Source organism: Haliaeetus leucocephalus, unplaced genomic scaffold (genome assembly GCF_000737465.1).
Source record: "Haliaeetus leucocephalus isolate CR32 unplaced genomic scaffold, Haliaeetus_leucocephalus-4.0 Scaffold450, whole genome shotgun sequence".
Classification (NCBI taxonomy): domain Eukaryota; kingdom Metazoa; phylum Chordata; class Aves; order Accipitriformes; family Accipitridae; genus Haliaeetus; species Haliaeetus leucocephalus.
The window spans coordinates 7,366,313-7,388,046 of NW_010972886.1; the positions used below are offsets into that span (position 1 = coordinate 7,366,313).

At 38.3% G+C, this 21,734-nt stretch overlaps 1 protein-coding gene across 1 annotated transcript in view; it reads left to right on the forward strand.

Annotated features, from left to right (window-relative positions):
* The window catches only part of PTPRK (protein tyrosine phosphatase, receptor type, K), a 327,584-nt gene that overhangs the window by 295,174 nt on the left and 10,676 nt on the right, over window positions 1-21,734 (forward strand). The window contains exons 14-26 of the mRNA XM_010574711.1: window positions 1,876-2,036; window positions 4,185-4,220; window positions 7,233-7,244; window positions 8,425-8,609; window positions 10,379-10,466; window positions 11,268-11,344; window positions 13,964-14,000; window positions 15,722-15,819; window positions 16,549-16,665; window positions 17,421-17,575; window positions 18,676-18,811; window positions 20,696-20,845; window positions 21,417-21,590. Coding sequence (XP_010573013.1) covers window positions 1,876-2,036; window positions 4,185-4,220; window positions 7,233-7,244; window positions 8,425-8,609; window positions 10,379-10,466; window positions 11,268-11,344; window positions 13,964-14,000; window positions 15,722-15,819; window positions 16,549-16,665; window positions 17,421-17,575; window positions 18,676-18,811; window positions 20,696-20,845; window positions 21,417-21,590 — 1,426 coding nt within the window. The remainder of the gene's footprint in view (window positions 1-1,875; window positions 2,037-4,184; window positions 4,221-7,232; window positions 7,245-8,424; window positions 8,610-10,378; window positions 10,467-11,267; window positions 11,345-13,963; window positions 14,001-15,721; window positions 15,820-16,548; window positions 16,666-17,420; window positions 17,576-18,675; window positions 18,812-20,695; window positions 20,846-21,416; window positions 21,591-21,734) is intronic.

The following is a 21,734-nucleotide window of genomic DNA, read 5'->3' on the forward strand; positions in this document are numbered from 1 at the left end:
AATGCTCAAGCAGTTTCACCTCTGAAGTTCTGATGGTCTTCATTTGTTCAACCAGAGTATCATTTAAACCAATTTTTCTTAAGTAAATAGGAATGCGTGGAGTAAATGTATAAAATAAAGCATTCTAGAGGGGACATCCAACTGTAACTGGTTCTTTAGTTTTCACTGAACAACTGATACACACAGCACCCCCATGTACACCACAAGGGTTTGATGGAAAAATGAAAGGCTGAGAGACCACCTTTGGGATTTTTGTAGTGAGGGGGTTATTGAGTAGTCATTTTCCAACTAGTCTATCTGTAAATGGGGGAAAGAAAAGAAGGTGGGGACAAAATAAGGAGATGAGTCTGATAGGTGGGAGAATCTTTGTTATTCTCAGGAGTGCTTTGCCCATCTGTATCCTACTTTGTGGCCCCTTACTGTGAGCAAAGACTATTAACATAAGAAACAGTCCTCTTAACATTTTCTTAAATATGCAAAAACATGAAGTGCTTCCTTCCCCAGAGGGTGGTGTGGGTCCTTTCTGGTGGATGTGCCCAGGATTTAACAAGTAAATGGGTGGATAATTTACACTAATATTCTCTTTGTCTACTGATAGAGTGCGGCACAGAATATTAAAAGTTATCAGAGAATAGAGGAAGAGCAGGCAGTCCTTTTAGGCAGAGAAATGTAAGATAAATACAGTCTAAACAGTTAACAGTATATTTGATGATACTTTATGCAGAAAAAGTTTGTGAAGCTAAGCTGTGTTTTAAACACATATTTTGAAGAACCCAGGTTTTTTGGCGATGATTGTATCTCTCCCACGTGGTGTCAGATTTATCCAAATAAGCAGGTTGGCTACGTGTTATACTGCAGTCACAGCTTCAGATGAAAACAAGGAGATTTCAGAACAGTGTGCTGTACGTCACAGGTTCCTGCAGAACCAAGGTGCACTTCATGCTGCTCTGCATACTTCCTACTACTGCAGATATATGCTTTAAGAGTAGTAGGCTTTAAGTGATAATTAAAATATATTATCTGCTTCCATCTGACTTCTGGCGACAGTCAAAATCACTTCCAGTTCTTCATCAAAAGGAAAGAATTGAGATATATTTCTGAAGTGTGCACTTTAAGGACGTTGGCTGTTAATTTGAGGGCTTTAGTTGTACAGATTAGGTTGCAGTTTAACTGCAGATACATTTAGAGTGCAAGACTGTTAATGTCAAAATTTAAGTTGTTCCCAAACTGCATGAAAGGGTAGAGTGGTGAGGGGGGGTTGGTTTGTTTTTTAAAGAACCGAAGTTCAGTATCAGGGACAAAGTGTGGTATCATGTTGTATCTTGTGTACTGAATGGGAAGAAAAACTTCTAGCATAAAAGCAAATATGAATCCATATCGAATAATTATGTTTCTTTTGTTATTTCATAGGGGTTTTTTTGACTAACAAAGTAATTTAGAAGGTTAAATGATTTCTTCCTAACAAGGCGAGCAAGGGGAATGAATTATCCATTTATAAAATCAAAACACAGATTTAAATGGAGATGGTTGATAAAACTGCATGCACAGATGCTTCTTATTTATCATTTCAGTTAAAATGTAATTATATTCTCTAATTTGTTTATATTAGTATAATTGCTGCACAGGAAAAAAAAAATATTACCAGGGTACAGAAGTTAGCACTTGAATTACAGCATTTGTGTGTGTACAGAAAACACATGATCGTGGTTCTTTCATAGCAGCGTGCATAGTTTTATCAATTTCATGCTGGAAAAGTTGTACACAGGAAGATCAGCCAAACTTTTCAGTCACTCAGGATTATATATAATGATTACTGTAGACATCAGTGTTCATCAAATATTAAGGTGGTTTGGGTTTTTTTTTTTGGCTGGGCAGCAAACTTGCCAAGAAGCGCAAGGATGCCATGGGGACCACCCGCCAGGAGATGACACACATGGTGAATGCGATGGATAGGAGTTACGCTGACCAAAGCACCCTGCATGCAGAGGATCCCCTTTCAATCACGTTTATGGACTCTCATAACTTCAGCCCCAGATGTAAGTACAACAGCGATAGATACTCTGGAGTGTAGGTGAATATAGAAACACAGAAAAAAATTCTACTTTTTTAAGGAAAATTGTTGTAAGCTCCAGGTTTTCTAGGGACACTGGTAAACCCAAAGGTTGAGTAGGGATGTTTGTATGTTATCCTTATTGGTACGTGGCCAATTATTTAAATATTTACATGTACTTTCAGTATGCATTGATACTTGTTCCAGGAAAAATATTATGCTTCTAGAATATCTCAATTAAAATCTGAAATTGAGTTTGCCCCCATGAGGATATTTAATACCAGCATGTTAAATATTACTGCGTAACTCCATGTCTGTAATGAATAATAATGTGAGGTCCAAATTAATTTCTTTCTTTTGGCAGTAAGGACATTATAACAGAAGGAAACTGACAATTTTCCTTGCTGTTTGTGAAGTTTAGGAACAAGCTTGTTAATGTATCTGCAAATTTGCTCTATATTCATATTCCTTTTTTGTGTACTTGCCAACTGTCTGGTTTTGACAAAGTTTGGCAGTTTGGGTTTCTGACAGTTAAGTGTCTAGGTTATAGCTACCACTGTCCAGCACACCTGCCTCCCAGCATCTGCACTACGCCTTGCACAAAAGCAAGATACTCCACTGGCAGACTCAATACCTCAAAAGTAGTGTGTAAATTACCTAAGGGACATAATTCTGCCATGGAGCTGGCAGGAACCTCACCTTACAGTCACATGGGCTTGTGGCTTGGCTTTAAACAGATCTGAGCAGCCTGAGCTGCTTCTGAATTGCCATCTTTTGGGAATGGCACTCCACCTCCCTTCTCTTGCCTCCCATAGTGCTTACTATGCTTGAGCAAAATACATCCCTTAAGGCTCTTAAGTTCTTTTCTGATTGTTGTAAGGGAAATGGATTTTGGAGGAGGGATTATTGCTCAGTTTATTGAAGCTTACCAAACTGCAGAGTGCTAACATTTTAAGTGTCTCATAACCAGTTATAAATGGGAGTTTAGTATCAGACTGTGAGTTTTTCTACACAGTTTTGGCTGGAACTGTTGGAAAATTCTCCCAAGTTTGATGTCTTATTGGAACTGAAATCTGTGGAGGCAGGTTTGCAAAGAGAGTTTGATTTGGACTAAGTTATGGTGGATCCCAGGCAAAGTATCCATCAGGAACCTACATGGCTATTAGTGAGCCAGGGCTGCCAGGCACTTGGGCAGCCTTCCAGATGGACTAACGTGACACCAAGAGCCCATGAGCCCCAGCCACCACAGCTGTCCTGGCTGGTTGGCAAAGAAGTTTGGCATCACTGTTTTCCAGTGTCCTAGGTATGTGATTTTTGGGGGTGTTGGAGGATGCAGTTCTCCTGACCATCGTCTGTGCTGAGGCAAAGAATCTTCCAAGCTTCAGGGGTTTCCTCCTATGCAACAAACATTTAGGCAGATTGCTTGAGAACTTGAGCTCAGTTTTGTCACAGATCTGTTGGTATTTTAAATTTTTGTTCCAGATTGGAACAAAACCAAATTCTGGATTCCGCCATTTCTGTCTGAAACAGTGCATTTGTCTCTGCACAGTTCTAGTTGTGATAACAAAGGATAAAATTCTATGACTTTTGTTCAAACATCTGCATCTGTGTATCTGTGATTTTCCTGTACTCATTAAGAGCAATATCGTTGGCATTGCACACAAAAAAAGCTATTAACTGTAAATATGTATATAATTTTTTAAAATTACCTGGAAGACTTTAAAGAAATACCATTTTATTTTGAGATGAGCTATTCAAGTAGTACATGAGAGGATGGGTTTAAAAGGAAAGGAGTTGGTTCTATGAAAGTGAACCTTTATTGTGAAGCAAAAGAACAATAGTGAAGGAGGAGCCCTTTCAAAAACTAAATTGCATGTAATGTCTTCTTTATTTCATTTCAGTAAGAATCTCTTTGGCTTTGTCATTACATTTCCAAAGTCCAGAATCACTGCCTTTCATTCCTCTTTTATTCAGGATGCTTTCTGAAACTCTGTATTCATTCTGATTTTCTGCTGTAACAAAATTAATGGGGTTTAGTTATCACTTGGTTATACTCTGAAGTACATTGTTTTTATTCTTAACAATACACAAATTGAGGGTAATGTATTTCTTCATGAGCTTTGTTTTCCTACAGTGCCCAATGATCCACTTGTGCCGACAGCTGTGTTAGGTGAGGACCCTAGTCCTTCATTATCCATTCCTGCATGAGTTTCGTCTCCTTGCATGGTTGAATGTTGAAACAGCTTGTTTTATGTAAAAGATAGCTATGCTGTTGTCAGAAAATAACTCTACACTCAGTTTACCAATTCAGAATTAAACTGACACTGCTTTTAGAATAAAAATTATTTTATGTTCTCATTAAGAAGTTATTCCTAGTCAGTGCTAACTGAAAAATAAATGAGGAAATAGGTAAATGGAAAATAGTAAAACTTTTCTCCCCAGAGCATTCAAACTGACTTCCAATGAACTGGCATGGGAAACTAGAACTCTATTAAGAGATATACAAAAATAAAATTCAGATCCATATTAGTATTACTTGGCACCCAAAGCTCAATTTTCTAAGTAACAAGAATGATATGAAAAATAAAAAAGGGAAAAACCTCTGTAATATCCAAGACGAAACAACAGCTTTGTAAGTTCTGTACAAAAATTCCTGTATACCTATATTAAAAAGTTTTTCAACTTTGTACTTACTTTAAAAAGAACAACAGATGTTGGGAGTGGCCACTGCTTATTTCTATGTCACATCTAACACTGAATGCATGTTTTAGAGGTTTTTTTAAAAATACAAAGATAAAAGTATAAGTTGTACCCGAGTTCTTGGTTTGATAAACACAATGTGCGATACTGAGTTTCAGTCAGTTGCTGAGGTTATTTTAGGATAGAAGAAAAATATCAGGAAGTGGATATGAATATAAACTGAAGTTGAAAATTCATTTCCTAGAAGTAAAGCTTAAAGGGACCTGGAGGCAATTTAATCCCTCCTCTGTTTTGAGATGGGACATTATACATATAATATAGACTCTTTCTGGCAATTGATTGTCTACTGTGTTTTAAAAATTTGTAGTGAAGAGAATTCTGCTCTTGCAGTGGCATGTTCCAGTGCCTTGCTCCTCCTAAATAAAAATAAAATTCAGATCCATATTAGTATTATTTGGGACCCAAAGCTCAATTTTCTGAGCATTAGTTACTACTAACTGGGTGTTACTACTGAGTACTATTGCTGCTCACCCTCATTTTTTCCTAACTAGACTAAATCTTCATTGCTGTGGATTGAGCCATTTCCTTTTGAGAGACTCATAGAAAATATGGAGAAGTGACACACTCTTGTCCTTTTAAAACAGTCTTTTACCCATTGAAAGGCTCACGTGTCCTCAATTTTCTCTCTTCAGTTGAGTTAAACCCAGTTCTTTCACCCATCATCAGGTAGCTGATGTTTTCTAAACTTGTTATCATTCTTTTCCTCTGAACACTTTCCAACTCATAGGTCAAATTTTTTAATTGTGGTACCCCAAATCTGGTACAGTTCTTAGAAGAAGTCTCAATGCTGAGCTGAGTGGAATAGGTACCCCCATGACCTGCTTGTAGTGTTTCTGCTACCTGAACTGTATTTTGTCATTTTTTATTGTGCTCATGTTGCTGACTTGTATTGAGTTACCTGCTGAAATCCCAGTTATCATTACCCAGCCCGTTACTCCATTTTGTAGTTATACATTTGACTTCCCCTTCCTACACACAGTATGTTGCATTCACTGTTTAATTCGCCTTGTTGATTTTTGCATTGTCTCCCAAATAATCAAGATAAGTTTGAAATCTGATCCTGTACTTGTGAAGTGCTTGTGGTGCCTTACCACCCAGTGCCCTCTGCCCATACTGTCAGGGTATTTTCTATCCCATTATGCAAGTTGTGGGTGAAAATATTGATAAAAAGTATACCCAGGAGGAGCCTTTGCAGATCTTCATGTGAAGTGTCCTCTGAGACTGACAGCAAATGGCTATTTGTGAGTAGTCTTTGGTCTTTGTCAAGCTGGGTATACTCGCCATGTGGGAGATTTATCAAACCATATTCTGCCTATTTCCTTTTGATAATGTTGCAAATGCCGATCTTTTCACTACAGTAGTCTCTGAGAAAGTTTATAACCATCAGAGCAGTTAGATGCTGGAGCCTTCCACTTTGGGCCCAAGGAAACCTAACCATGTGGTTTAAGAATTTTATGAGGGGTGGTGAAATAACACCATTGCCTGAAAGAGCAAAGGGGTAGACTCAGTAATTCTGAATATTTCCCAAAATTAGATCAATGGACTTACAGAAAATGAGTCTTTTCCTGAAATTCTTCTAAGATCTTCTTGTATCTTTTAGCTTTATTTCAGGCACTAACAAGCTACATAGATACTATTTGGTCATAGTTGTCAAGCTATTCCTAATAGCTCATTTAGGCTATAAGCATATTCCAAAGGTCAATGTGTTGCCACTGCATTGTGGCAGACACAGACAAAGGCAGCTGTGAACAGCGAGGACAAGGGCTTAGTTGAAGAACAGTTTAATAGTCCCTGTCTGCATTTCCATCTACTGTAATAGTGTTTGGGGCATGATAGTCTCCTGGTATAAGCGAAGCAATGTTAGTTGGAAGTGGTAATATTTTTCATTGTATGGACTGAAATAGTGGAGAGAAGTAGACAAGATTTTGGGCACACCATGTAGAAGGGGTTGGATACCCATAAGCTTGTTCCTTTGGAACTAGATCATTTGGCCTACTCCAACTCCATGTAACCCTTGCTTGGCCCAGCATCACAAAACAGTTTTTCTCTGTTTTATTTAGAGATGAGCAAAATTTTATGGGCTCTAAATTATAGAACGTATTATTTTATATGAAGCTCTTATTACTCTGTAGCTGCACTAGGTTTCTTTTTCTTCATGTATAGGTTATTAATGCTACTCTCCATTCTGTGTACATTATCACTAAGTTAGTATGACAATTTTGCTTTTCTCAAGTCCCTATCATTACATTGATGGCATAATAATGTGGCCCTTATATTTTTAAAATGGCTTTCATTGTTGCCTATTGTGAAGCTTTAACAACTTTTAATGTCATTTTCTTTTAGTCATTTTCTAATATAGTCCTGAAATAAATTTCTTATGTTCTGTTCACTCATTGTTTTTTGCTGCTTCAATGGGTTAAAGTGCCTATTACTGGTAAGTACACTGCAAGGAATGGGGAGAACTGCAAATCCTGAGGTGGTTTGAAATGTGTATGATTTAATATGGGTAACACTACAATAAAAAGTGACTGCTGCATGTCACTCGCATTATTAGGCAGTTTGGTGAGGCATAAATATACTGAAATTAGCAACTTCAAAGACAGTTCAAAGAATTGAGTTTCTTACTAGGAGATCTCATTTCAGAAGGCATTAACGGGGTTTGCATTTTGGTGGAATTGCAGAAAATCCAACCCTTGGGGTGTTCGTGTTTTTCCTGGAGTGTTTTACTTCCTAATCTGGGTCCTTTGCAAGGAAAATGGTAAACTGATTTCAGAGAAGTGTAGGGGGGGTTGGCTACCCACTTCTCATTTTGGTAACTACTTTCCAAAAAGGTTTCAATTATAATTTTTCTTCCTCTGTAATTTCATTTGAACTAGTGATTGCTCATTTAAAAAAAAAAACCAAAACCAAAAAAACCACAACAACCTATTTCACAGAAGGGATCAACAAAATGTGATCACTTCATGCAGCTTTGACGTAGTTTTGATAAGAGGGTTGGTGCAGCATGGGGCATTAGAGAAGACTTCTTTGTTTATACAGAGCAAAAACTGTGGCTGGAATCAGCACACTCAACCGTTTCATTTCACTACTAAAATACCTGAGTTAAAATGACCAGTCTGAAGTGCTGATTCATCTTCCCAAATGGAGGTGGTGTTCTGAAGCGGTAGCATAATTGCTTCTCTTTTTTACTGGGATCTCAATTTAGTGTTTGTTGGCTTTAGACAAATGATGTGCTGATACCACTACAGAGTTATTCTAATTTATTGTTTAAGGTGTAGTATTGCTGTTGATACATATTAGCCATTAAAAAAGTTACTTTGGGTGATAGAGGCTGGAGTTTCCAAGTACAGTAGTGTCATAAAGTTTTGTAGCTTCAAAAAAATGCCCTTCAGACATCTTTATTGCAGGATGAAGGATTGCAAACTTTTGTATGTGTTTGCAGTTAAATTCTTTTATGTACTTTGGAGTATTTATGTGCTGGAGCGTAAGTGCTTTGCGTTCTCAGAAATTACACACGTTTTTGAAGGAAGAGGTTGAAAATAGATGCTGATATGTATAGCAGAAGGTGTTATTGCCCCACAGGTACCTAATACATTGATTTCTTGTGAATACAGATGAAAATCACAGTGCGACAGCAGAGTCAAGCCGGCTCCTGGATGTCCCTCGTTACCTCTGTGAAGGCACAGAATCCCCGTACCAGACTGGGCAGCTGCACCCTGCCATCAGGGTGGCAGATCTCCTGCAGCATATTAACTTAATGAAGACCTCTGACAGCTATGGATTTAAAGAGGAGTATGAGGTGAGATCTTCAGTGGTGGGTTTTTGCTAGGAAAAATCCCTTTGAAAGGGGAAACCTTTTGTTTGCATTGCATTGCAAAAGGGTGTGACTAAATGTCATGGGTTTAAGTGAAAAACAGATAAAGATAAGCAAGCATGAGATTCCTATATATGTAACCCAAAAGTGAAATAGTGAATGGAGTCCAGTGGTTTGAGCCTTTACAAGTGCTTGGAAAAAAAACTATGTATGTTCCTTAGGGTAGAAGACAACATGCCCTGCTGAATCTTTGCAACATATTGTAAGAAGTTGCCACCCTTTTGTTGCTGCTTTTTGGTTGAAATGCTGTAATTAGTTATGTGAGCTTTCTGAGCCATCTTCAGTGCAGATCTCCTGAGTTAGGTTAAAGTAAAAGTTTGACCTGGCTGGTTTTGCAAGAAGCACCGACTGGAAGCACTCTCGTGATTTATGATAGCATCTCAGTAGAGCAATACTGGGACTAAACTCCAGCTGAGAAGCAGTAAAGACGTGCCAAGGGTAGTAACGTCTTGAAGTTCTAATTAGACCTGCCTGAGCATGTGTACTTACAACTTTAATGTTAAAATGGAAGCAAAAAAATCCCAGCACTGGAGACAGAGGATGAGTACAGATTCATTTCGCTTCTGGTCTCTGAATCTGTTGTGATTCTTTGGGATTAGAATATCAGGCAGGATACACAGTAAAGATGAGAATGGTACTGCCAAGGTCGCTCGCAATACAGCTAGGTTTAAAATGAGTTCCCTCTGAGTAAGTAATCTCTTCTGACTCAGTTTTCAACCTTCTCTCTTTTCTGCAGCTGTCTCTACTGTAACATAAGAACTGGAATAAATAAATGTGTGGTTTTTAAAAGAATATTATTCTCTTTTCCTCTCTTTTACTTAAATACACTTCGTTATGCTCTGCCTAACTTCAGGGCTAAGCCCAAGTGTCAACCACTGCTGGGGGGGGAGGGTGGTCCCTGCTGCCGCATGAGGTGTTTTCCTACTTGTTACTTCTTCTATTACCATACACAACATCTTTGCCCTGGCTTGGGCTTCTGAGTGTGCATTAAAGTTTTGTTTCCGTGGCTACTGTGTACTTTCTGGAGGTAATTTGCCCAGATCAGGATAAGAGAACATCTGGAAGGAAAGAATAGCATAGACCTGCAACAACTGTAAAGTATCTACGGGCAATGAAGAAAAAGCCAAGGAGGAATAAAAGCTGCTTCTATCACTGCTGAGAGATCAAACTCTTAAGAAGAGTTCAGAAACGTAGAATAATTTTGCTAGTGGCTAGCGGGAGGGATATGAGGAAAAACAAGAACAATGAACATTGGCAGAGGAGGCTTCCTGATGGCTCTGTAGGAAGAAAAGCTGTTTTACTAACCAATATGAGGAAAGCAATGTAATGCTGTAGTAACCAGGCTATATATTACGGTGTCTTGTAAGAAGGGTGATCAGTCTCCCTGTGCTTTCTCAGCTTACTGTTGTTCCTCCTTAGCAAGGATGTCTGAGCAAGTTTAGCCTTCCAGCAATTCCAGGATTTGAAATCCCTCTGGAGTCCCTCAATGACTTGCCCATTGACCTGTAGCAGTCAGAGGGAGAGAGCCTCCCTTCTTCTCTAGATAGATTTCTGTACGATGGTACTGCCATGGGTGACCAGAGCGGATGAGCAAAGCTGAGCTTACTTTATGGTAGGGCAGTTCTTTTAAACTGTTATTTTTGGAGATAAATTAATGGTCAGAATGTTTTCTTTCGGAACATTTTTATTTATAGAGTTTCTTTGAGGGGCAGTCAGCTTCTTGGGATGTCGCTAAGAAGGATCAAAACAGAACAAAGAACCGCTATGGAAACATTATAGCATGTGAGTATTAGTGTGCTTGGTCTGAGCAATAGCCATAGTCGTGTGTTACTCTTGCCATGTTCTCTCTCTCTTTACAAGTCTCTGGTGGCATAGCTGCTTAATACCCCAAGCAGAGAAGGAGGACAGTGCCTTTTCCAGCATTTTTTTTTGTCCTTCACAGTTCAACTTTCTTCCTTTCATAACTCAGGCTGAATTTTGCATTTGCATCTCTGTTGTGCAAGCTGTGGTAAGCATATAACAGCAACAAGCTAGCACTCATTTGGATGTTAATTCTGTTAATTCACTATTTGTTACTGCTTACAAATGCAATTTAACACACAGGAATGAAGTGAAGCTACCAGAGAAGTCCCTGAACGGGTAGATCTACCTCTTCATCAAATCCCAAGTGCATTGCTAACTCCTATGTTGTGACTGTTATTTTTTTTAATGTCTCAATATGAACTTAAGCAGGCTGGGGTCGGAAGTAAGGAAACAGTAATCAGGATTTTTGGTTTTCTAGATTACCATCAGTGGAGCTGATGTTGAAAGGGACTTTGAGCAAGTAACCTGGTTTCTTTGTGTCTTTTTAACCATGTGTAACTGTGATTGATACCTTTCAGCTACACTTAATGAAGTTTAGTGAATGTTTTTGAAGTAACTGGAGACCTCACTCAAAATGATTCTTCATAATTCTGTGTAAACAGTTACTATTTAAGACTTGTAAATTGTGAGGCTGATTTTGGTTTTCTAGATGAGTTGCCATAATATCTTACTTAAAAAATCACACTTCAAAAAGGCACCATAACCACTTGGTTTTTACAGATGACCACTCCAGGGTGATTTTGCAACCTGTTGAAGATGATCCATCTTCAGATTACATTAATGCCAACTACATAGATGTGAGTGGATTGCACAGCTTTCTCCCTCTCAATTTGCCAGCTTCTCTATGTGAAACTATTGCATGTTATGCCTACAAATTTATTGAAAGCTATCTTTTATTAAGAACAAAATGTACACTTTCCTTGTTCTACGTCCTAGTACTCACTGACATTGTTGTGCTTTCTTTCACATCTGACTTTGGTTTGGGCTGTAGATTTGGCTGTACAGGGATGTAAGTACCACTATATGTGAATAACAGCATCCTGTTGTAAATATTTAATATAGATATTGTTATTAATCACTTTCCTCTTCTATTTTTATCAGTCAATAACTATGCATGCCTCATCTAATTTATCTCATCTGTTCCTTTAAAAAATTTCCTTTTGTGTGAATATTTTTTGTACCCGTTTTGAAAAGATAATTTATCCTTCTAACATAGCTCTGAATATTATTAGATAATGTTAGATAACTCTGGTGAACCTGTCTGTTAAAGAGCATTTGCTGTTCACTTTTTTTTATGATGATTTTGGCCACTAGCTTTCCATTTCCCCTTCCCATTTATATGTGAAAAGCTGGATAGTACGCTGTACTGTTGTTGTCTGAAAATGTACCTGTGAAGTAGTTGTAAGATATGTTTGGCAAAAAGGGAGGGATGGTGGCCTTTTGTGGGGGGGAGGCTGTTTGTTAATTTGTTTTTAACAACGATTTAGACAAGCAATATTTAGCTGACATTTGTCTTGAGGTGCTAATTTATGTAATACAGAGTATATACACAAACATATATATATATTTTTTAATGTTGTAGAAATTTCCTTGCTTCTGCAGAAAACCTCTAAAGTTTGAAATTCCATATTTTGATTAAAATACAAATTAAATTATGAATTTTAAAAAACTGATACAAACAGGAAATTTGAACAAATTCTGCCAGGTGTTTTCATTTAAAAAATATAACTTTTATCTAACTAACGCCTTAGGAATAAACAAATGGTTGTATTAAAAGTAATTCCAAAGTAATTCGAAAGATACTGGAATAGCTACTACAAGTGTTTTTAAAATACATGGCTTTGGTTACTTTTCTTTATAATTGCACCTTATTAATTTTTCCTGTCCACTGTTAGTTGATAAATTATTTAAGAACTTCTTGACTTTCCAGGATGTGAAGATTTAGCTCCAGGTATATCGCTGTCTTTTTATTTTGATATTTTAACATGGGAATCTCTGTGAAGCGTTAGGCCAGTGATACTTTGCCTGGGGCCTTAAACAAGAAAACTCGCCCGGATTTGTAATAATTCCAGTTCCTTGAGGATGTTGTTTCTCTTATTTAGGAGTAAATTGAATCTCATTATAACCAGACAGGAAAGCTACAAGTTAAAACTGGTACTTTGCAATTTAAAAATGACACTTTTACCTTCTTCTGGAAAGCATTACTGAGTGTAAAACAGTATAGCACAGGTTCTACTTTCATAATTTGAAGCTGGGGCTTGATATTAAGGACTCCGGGAGAAATTTTGTAGTCACCTGATGCAATCTTATTCTCTTGTAAAGCCAAGAGTAAGATACTCAGAAGTTTTTTCATAGGCCCCAGAGGAAGGTGCTCTCACTCTAGATAGGATAATGAAGCAGTCTGTGGAAAAGGATGTAAACTCCTTGGGTACATTGAAATCCTTCACTTTAGTAGCATCTTGTGAATACCAGGAATCCAAGGACTCATGCTCCCCTGTAATGCAATACTTGAATCAAGTGGCCTAATAAAACTCTAACCTAGAAAACCATTGGAGTTATTTCTTTAACATTTACACATTGTGAAATTCTGTATTGTCTTCTCACCAGCAATACTAAAGTTTCCTTCCTCTTTGTAGCTAATGTTGCTGGCACTGGTCAAAATATATTCTGAATGATTTCCTCAAGAGCAGCAGCTCTTTGTCTTGTAGTTTGCATGCAGACAATTAATGCTGTACATAGACCCAGCTACCTGGAAAGGCTTAGTTGTGTAGGATTATCTATCTATCTATATATGTATGTGTATATACTTGGGTGTATCATGTCCAGTATAATTGGTGCACACTTTGTGCAGTAGCACAAAGTATTTTGCAGAGGATTCCACTGCAGTAGGACCTTGATTCTGGGCACACACCACAGCGTGCAGCTCTGTCCCCATTAGTTATGGCTCACGTACATACCTCTTTGTGCCTTACAATAATCCTCTATTTAGAAGAAGACAAAAGGTGTGGATTTTTTCATATTGGATAAGTTGGGAACACAGATCAACTATTGAGATAATCTGGTGGCAAAACCAATTTTTACTAAATTTTAAATAAACACCCCAATGTATTCAGCTGGGGAGATAATGTCAGTAGAGGACTAATTTTTAGGCCCGAGGGACCCATCTTGAATACTCCTTCCCAGTATGCTACAATGTCTGTTCAAGTCAGATGTTCTTATTTTCATTTTATCTGTTGTCATTCGAACCTTTTCAGTATTAACTGGTTTTTTAGGTTTTGAGCTTCATGCTGCTCTTAAATATTGGTTTGTTCTGAAAACGTTACATAGAGATAAGAATTCTGTAGTACCCTTATGCTTTTATTTTCTGCTCTCTGTTAGTGATATGGTACTCAAACCAACTTATATTGCTGTTTTAGGGATATCAGAGACCAAGTCACTACATTGCAACCCAAGGTAAGAACCTGCCAGCATTAATCAAACCAGACAAGTGTTCTCTGTAGTGTCCAGCAGTGTTTTGGTAAAATGGAAGCAGATGAAAATAAAGCATATCCAATATTGTGAGTTGTCATCTTGTGTTACGGTAAATTAACATAGCATGTTCAGGTGGTATGTGAATAAATGCAAAAACTGCACTAATTTATCATGTTAATTAGCTATTGAGCAACTCTTTCAGTGATAACTGCAGCTGATAAAGTCAGAAGCTACTACCATGATTTCCAGTTATGAAGATGAATAGAGAAGAGAGACATGTGGACAGAGAAGAGAACAGTTTCAACCTGCCTTGAGGCATTTTTCTTTCCATATTACAATGTATTATTTTTCTGTCTAGGATTTAGTCCAGGATGCAGACGGTGAAGATAGTAATGATAAATTAAATGCTATCTCAGAAAATCTGGGTAAAGTAAGGCCAGAGAAGGACAAAGCCTCTTTGTGGGAAGAAGTGAGAGAAATCTTTATCATATAACAACCTGCTAATAAAAAGGAGAGTTAGAGGAAAAATTTGAATTTCTATGGAAATTATTCATTTTGTATTTCTGATAAAACTCCTCACAATGAGGAAAAACAAATAGATTAGTCACAGATTGCACTGAAATATCAGAGGCTATGAATTAAAGTAAAAATAATTAGATTTAGGTGTGTCATTATTTGATCTGTGAGTATAATCAGATAGCTGGTTGGAAGTACCCTGTTATTTGTGCCCTCAGATGATTGTAACTGCACACAGGAAAGCCAAACTAAAGGCTTGTTTTAAAGCAGGATGCTCAAATTTCTGTCCACGTTTTTTTTATTTTTGTGTAAGTACTGTCTAAACAGGTCTCTCTATGGCAGTTAACTCTACATTTGTATTTTATTTCTGGTTTACTAAGTAAATCATTGCACATAATAATATGTAAAGGGCACAAAAAATTATTGCTGCTTTAGTATGCAGCCTTCGATCTAGCATGTGAAGGAATATGGTTGAGTCTTCACGTGTGTTATATAGAGTAATATTTATACTACTGCTGGACTGTGGTCAGGGAGCTGTTTCTGAGATGATTGTAACAGGGCAAAAGCCTCTGTCGCTCAACTGAACGTGTCTTGTCTCTGCAGCAGAGCAGGAGGCAAAGCTTAAACAAATGCTTCTCATTTGCTTCACAGAAAAGTAGTTAAGTTAGTTTAAATACCCTTCAGTGGGAAGTTTATGGCTCAGCGCCTACTCGTGCGTGCGCACTTTGCCGGGAGCTAGATGGTAAATGCACAGGATCTGTACCACTGGCCCTCCTGACTGATACTTCACTCCAGTGTGGGCACGTCCGCGGTGAACACCTGAAGAAACTCACACTCAACACATTATATTTAGCAAATGTAAAACAAACCTAGAAATGTAACTATAGATGTAGTCACACATTGCTGTGTCCTTCTAGTTTTCAAACAACTTCTGGCATTTCGCTATGTGAAACACCTGCTATTAATTTCTTTCAAGTGGTGATTCAGTTAAGCTGAGAAGATTCAGTGTTGGTTAGAAATAACAAGGTAGTCTGGAAACTTGCATGGTGGTATGATGATGTGGTTTCATGAAGCTTTCATCTTTAGGCAAATGTGTATCAGCTCTGAAAAGCACTGGATTTTATTTTTAGCATTTGCTTTGACTGTCATGTTTTTTGCAGAGTATTACCTGGAATTTTTTCTTACAGGTCCAGTTCATGAGACTGTGTATGACTTCTGGAGAATGATATGGCAGGAACAATCAGCTTGCGTTGTGATGGTCACAAATTTAGTGGAAGTTGGAAGAGTAAGTTTTTGTTTTGTTTTTCTTTTAATGCTACAAGCCTAAAGAAAAACCTGCTGACAAGACACAAGGCACATTCTTCAGCAGAATGTGGGAGAGTCTTGTGAAGGACAACCCTGCATCCTGAGAGGAGGAGAAGGGGGAGAGTCCAGACATTGTTGCAGTTACGGTGTTGTGTGAAACCAAAGATAACTTCTGAAGAAGACTGATGCCATGTTGCTTTCATGAGTAGTGAAAAATTGTCTGAATCCAAAATTCATATTTCAGCAAAATGGATTTGTATATTGTCACTCAAATGAGCAGAGTAAGTGAACTAGTGAGCAAATGTGTTTCTATTTCAGTGGCTAGAAATCAGCAAAGTATTTACAGTTTAGCAGTAGCACATCCCTCAGGGAGTAATATAAAGTATCTGGGATTACTTGCAACAGTTTGATTACTGATATGAAATGCATCCCGGTTTAATGTAAGTGGAAATGTATTCCATAGCTCAGCACTAAAAAAAATATAAATGCTCATTTAGAAATGGATTTGGCATCTAAGTACAGCTGTGTAAAGCAGTGGAAACTCTTTGTAGCTAGTGCTTAACTTGACAGAACAGCCATTAGCCATGACAAGCCACATGAGTGCATGGTCATTTTGGAAATAAATGTGGTGTAACGCAGTACATGCAGTAACATATCCTCAAGCTTTTATTTTCATTTGATGTAAAGTGCGTTTCCATTTTGTATTTAGGTCAAGTGTTACAAGTACTGGCCTGACGACACAGAAGTTTATGGGGACTTCAAAGTGACTTGCGTAGAGATGGAGCCCCTTGCGGAGTACGTCGTCAGGACCTTTACTCTGGGAAGGGTGAGCACATTTTGAAAGGGCTTGGCAAAATACTGTTTCCTGGTAGCAAGGAGTGTGGAGGAGGCTATGCTTGTGTGTGTTCCTGTACACTACCAAATCCCTCTGTCTGGTTAGCAGGTCTACAGTGAGCCTTACCTCACCGTGGGAGTAATGCATTGCATCAGCGCTATCCAAACACATGTCTCACTGTGGGATTTTGAATTTCCCCAGAAATGTTGACTGCTACCCTCCCCTCTCTGACAGTCACCTCTTCTCTGTAGCCACACTTCTGAGCTGAGCTCAAGTACTGGGTGATGAGTCATGCCTGTCATTCATCTCCATTCACTCTGCCCTGAATGCCACTGAGTCAATCTCGCTTAAAGAACAAACTCTGTGAATGCAATATATGTGATACAGTTGTGGTCTTCTGGTAAATCATTATACTTGTCTGTAAATGTAGCAGGCCATTGTCTTGATTAGCAAAACCTCTGAAAATTGATGCAAATTGCATCTGAGTCTATAAAAAAAAAATCTAATGAGGGAAAACTAGCATACTTAATGGCAAAAGTACGAACTTCAAAATGAAAAAAAAAACAATGACATCTTTAAGCTTCATATGGTCTTTGCTGTAAATAAATTGGTGAAACGATGAAAACAGCACGTAGATTCTATCAGTGTGTGTTATCGTTTTTTGAGTCAGAGAATATCTAGTCTATGAAGTACTTTGAATTTCATAACCGTGGGGTTTTTCTGTTTTTTTTTCTTCCCTTTTACAGAGGGGCTACAATGAAATCCGTGAAGTTAAACAGTTTCATTTCACTGGCTGGCCAGATCATGGAGTTCCTTACAATGCCACAGGCCTGCTTTCCTTTATACGGAGAGTCAAATTATCTAACCCTCCTAGTGCAGGGCCTATTGTTGTCCATTGCAGGTGTGTACAGAAGAGTTAGATTGATTTTTTTCCACAACTGTGTATGTGATTATTTACAGTAGTCTCTTGTGAAGCATCCATCATTTTGAAGTGTTTTGTTTTTGTTGTTCCTTTTTGAAATTGCCTAATTCACACTGCGGTAGGATTTGGTTGTCTACAGCAATGTTTGGAAATAACTGGATTCTAGTACACTTTTCCTAAATAGAATAGCCAGAGATTTTCTTTTTCCTGAAATAGCTGCACGGCTAAATCATATGATGCTTCAGGCTATCATTTTAGGTAGTCTACAACAATTTTGTGACAGCATTCAAGAATAAGTGTAGATACAGCTGCTTTGATAGCTTGGTGTTGCATATAATATCTGAACAGATTATTAATTTAAATCAAAGTAAACAAGTAGACAAAGGAAGATGGAATGAGGTTAATGGCAACAAATACAGAATGTTGTTTTTCCTGTGCAAGTTTTGCAAGGTTTGTGTTGTTGGGACACAGTCCTTTGACAAATAGAATTTTCTTTTGGCACCATCAAATGTTAATTACATTCTGTAGAATGTTACTCAGCCTTTAGAGTTTCTTAGAATTCACTGTGCAAAAACTGCCTGTAGCTTTATATAAAACCAAAAAAAATCAAGAGAGATTCTTCTGGATACTGTTAGGTGTGCTGCCTGAACTAGCTTAGAGCTTGGCTGGTAAAACATACACTTGAGTTTCTTATTGTAATATATCACTTTTCATCCTTAGTCTTATTAAACAAAACCAAGATCCGTTATATTTTGAAGTGCATGAGCTTAATCATACTCCAGATTTCAGTTTAACTAACTTTTCTTTTTTACTTCAAGTATTGCTCTGGGTGATAAAAGGAGGAAACAATTTTTTCTCTTCTGTTACTTAGTGGATCAAATCTCATGGGAGAAGGTTGTTTGGGGCACATCAAAAGATTTAAAGGACATTATGAAGAGATGGAGAGAAGATAAAAATTAGATAGTGGTTATGATGAAAGAACTGAATGATTTTATAAAAATGCTCTCAGTAGTGGGTTTATAGAGCTTGTAGGTGTTTTCATGGGGCTATTCCTAACAGTATTTGCTGATTCTTTTTAGTGCTGGTGCTGGACGGACAGGATGTTATATTGTGATCGATATCATGTTAGATATGGCAGAAAGAGAAGGTGTTGTGGATATCTACAACTGTGTCAAAGCCTTAAGGTCCCGTCGCATCAACATGGTACAGACAGAGGTACGGCAGTTCACCTTCAAAGCACCTGATGCTTTCTGAAATACGCTAGGTCAGACCTTCACTGTTACTCTGAAAAGAGCAGGCAGTGGCCCTCTTGAGGGGTTATCTCCATTGTGGAGCATTGCTCAATGCAAACAGCTCCCAGAACCAGGATGGTGGAACAAACCTGCCAGCTCTTTCAGTCTTCACACAAGCAAGTGCCCACCTAACTTTGTAACAAAAGGAAAGCAAGGAGGACTTTTTAGGGAAGATCCTACAGCAGGCCTGTCTGGCACGTCTCTCCCCAGCTCTGGTATTAGCAATTCCAGGAACCCAAAGTTGGAATTCCAGCAGGTTGCCACTGGTTTTAGACTGTCTCCAATCACTTTATCCATAATTTGGCTTACCTGTGGAACTTTATGACCATTTAACTTTCCCTTTTCAACTCTGTTTTTATTTGCTTTATTAACCTCATTGCCAAGCCTTTTTCCTTTTCTACCTTTTTTGTCTTTTGTCATGCCTTCAGCAACTCCACAGTAAAACCATTGCCGTAATGACAAAGCTATAACAGCTCCCATTCTGCCACCTGAGTATCACTGAGCTTCCACAGAAACATAGGTTATTGATTTGTATTAAGACAGGTTACCTGAAGTGCTTTGCCACTTCTCTCTCCTGTCCTCTATGTGGACATCTCTCTGAGAAGTTATCTCACCTGTGACCACGTGCAAATCTCTGCAGTTGGCAGCCAGGCATATCAAGGTAATTTGTTGCAGTTTTTATTCCATGCTGCAACCTGTGGCAGTTGAACAAATAAATATTCTCGCTCAACTACCCCCTACAGGGCCTTTGGGAAGTGCATGGAGTGGAATGTTTCATTGTGACTGCTTCAACCATCCCAGTTTAATCTGCTCTTGAATGTGAATTAACACGCCTACTGCTGTTCCTTTCTCTTTCTCTCCCTTTTGCCTCTTACCTCTCATCATCTCTCAGAGGTTCATACTTACGCAGCAAAATAAAGCTGTAATTGCAGCAAGTTCTTGTGATGGTCATCTAGAGAACAGTGATGGCAATAGCTCCGTAGCTATGTGGGTAAGGCAGCATAGGCTGTAGAGCCAGAATATGACCATGGTCCCTGGACACGTGCTCTTGTTACAGGCACATGTTAAAGTTTGTGCTGCTAATAACCTCATTGGTATCCACAATAGCTAGGTGAGGCAGGCACAGTTCTAGCACTTTGCTGTATAGACATGATTTACATCTATTACTCTCAGGGTGAGTAAATATGATAGGCATTGTGTAAAAATTGACAGGAGGCCTGATTGAAATAGTAATGCAGTTGTCTAGGACTCAAGATATCTCAGGGCAAGTCAGAAGAAAAACCAGTAAGAAATGCTGTTTCTGGTGGGACACACTTGAATTTATTACTGGCCTTGAGCCACTGTCAGACAATTGGTGTACTAGCTTGCACACGCATAAGGAGAATGCAGCGTGCCAAATAATTGCTAATCACACTAGCAGTGCTTGAAGCAATTTACACTTTCTGCTAGTATTATAAGACTGAAAGCTATTTTTAAAAAAACAAAATGAGTAAAGCCAACAAGTCACTGGCATATACACAGAAACCCACGAGCACTGCAAGAAAACTGAAAACCTCCCATTAAATAAATTGCTATGCCTGTTCTGTTAAGTTTTACTGAATTTAAATTAGTTCTGAAGAAAACACCCTTGTTAACTGCATCCCAATTAGGACAAGATTGTGTTTGTACTAAAGCGTTATTTAATGGATTGATGGACACTACCTTGAATGAGTTTTACAGTGTGCAGGAGATCTGTTTATCCTAAAAGAAGGAAAGATCTGTTGTTTTTAAATGGCTATAATTTTTGTTTCTTTGCCTAATTTGGTAGGAGCAGTACATCTTTATTCATGATGCCATTCTAGAAGCTTGCCTATGTGGAGAAACTGCCATTCCTGTCTGCGAATTCAAAGCTGCTTATTTTGATATGATTAGAATAGACTCTCAGACAAACTCTTCGCATCTCAAAGATGAGTTTCAGGTATTTGCAGTTCCTACTAACTCTTCATGCGACAACAATTTTTTTGCCTCTAGATACATTTAATTTATTTTAAGGGAAAGGGCTTTTGTATCATGTTTGTAGCATTTTGTCCCTTACTTTTAGTCCATGAAATAAACTACCCTTGTTTATGTGCTTTGCAAAGTTATTTTAAATACGGAATATCCTCCTTTGAATAAAATTGCAGTAAATATCTGTCTGGAATAAAGAGTACTGACTAGGAACCACAGAGAGTTTTGGCTTGCATTTGCACAGCTAAGGCGTAGCTCTTTAGGGCTCCAAAGGATCTTTTTTGGTTTATTCCCTTTGGAGGGGATGGTGTCATGCAGAATCTTTTGAGTGGTACACGGAGCGCCTTTTACACCTGCAGCTTAAACCCCCTTGAAAAGCACCAGCATGTCCATCAAACAGAGAGGAGCTCTTATTTGCTACTGTATTCTTGCTAATGCCTCACGTTTTCCCATATTGCAATATTTTAAATGAAAACTTGGGGAATCTCGAGTCTATTGTCTGTTAGTTCAGTATGCTAAAGCAAGCGTCCTCTCTCTGTTAGACCCTGAATTCTGTGACCCCTCGCCTACAAGCGGAGGACTGCAGCATAGCCTGCTTGCCAAGGAACCACGACAAGAACCGCTTCATGGATATGCTGCCACCTGACAGATGTCTGCCTTTCTTAATTACCATTGATGGGGAGAGCAGCAACTACATCAATGCTGCTCTTATGGACGTAAGAGACTATCTTCTTTGTCTGCGTAGTGTGCGACAAAAAGCTATGTAATATGAGAGAGAGCACTTGCTGGTTTAAGAAAGGGTAATTCTTTCTTACTGCAATGCCTGGTAAAACAGTCCTAACAAGGCGGGGGGGCGGGGG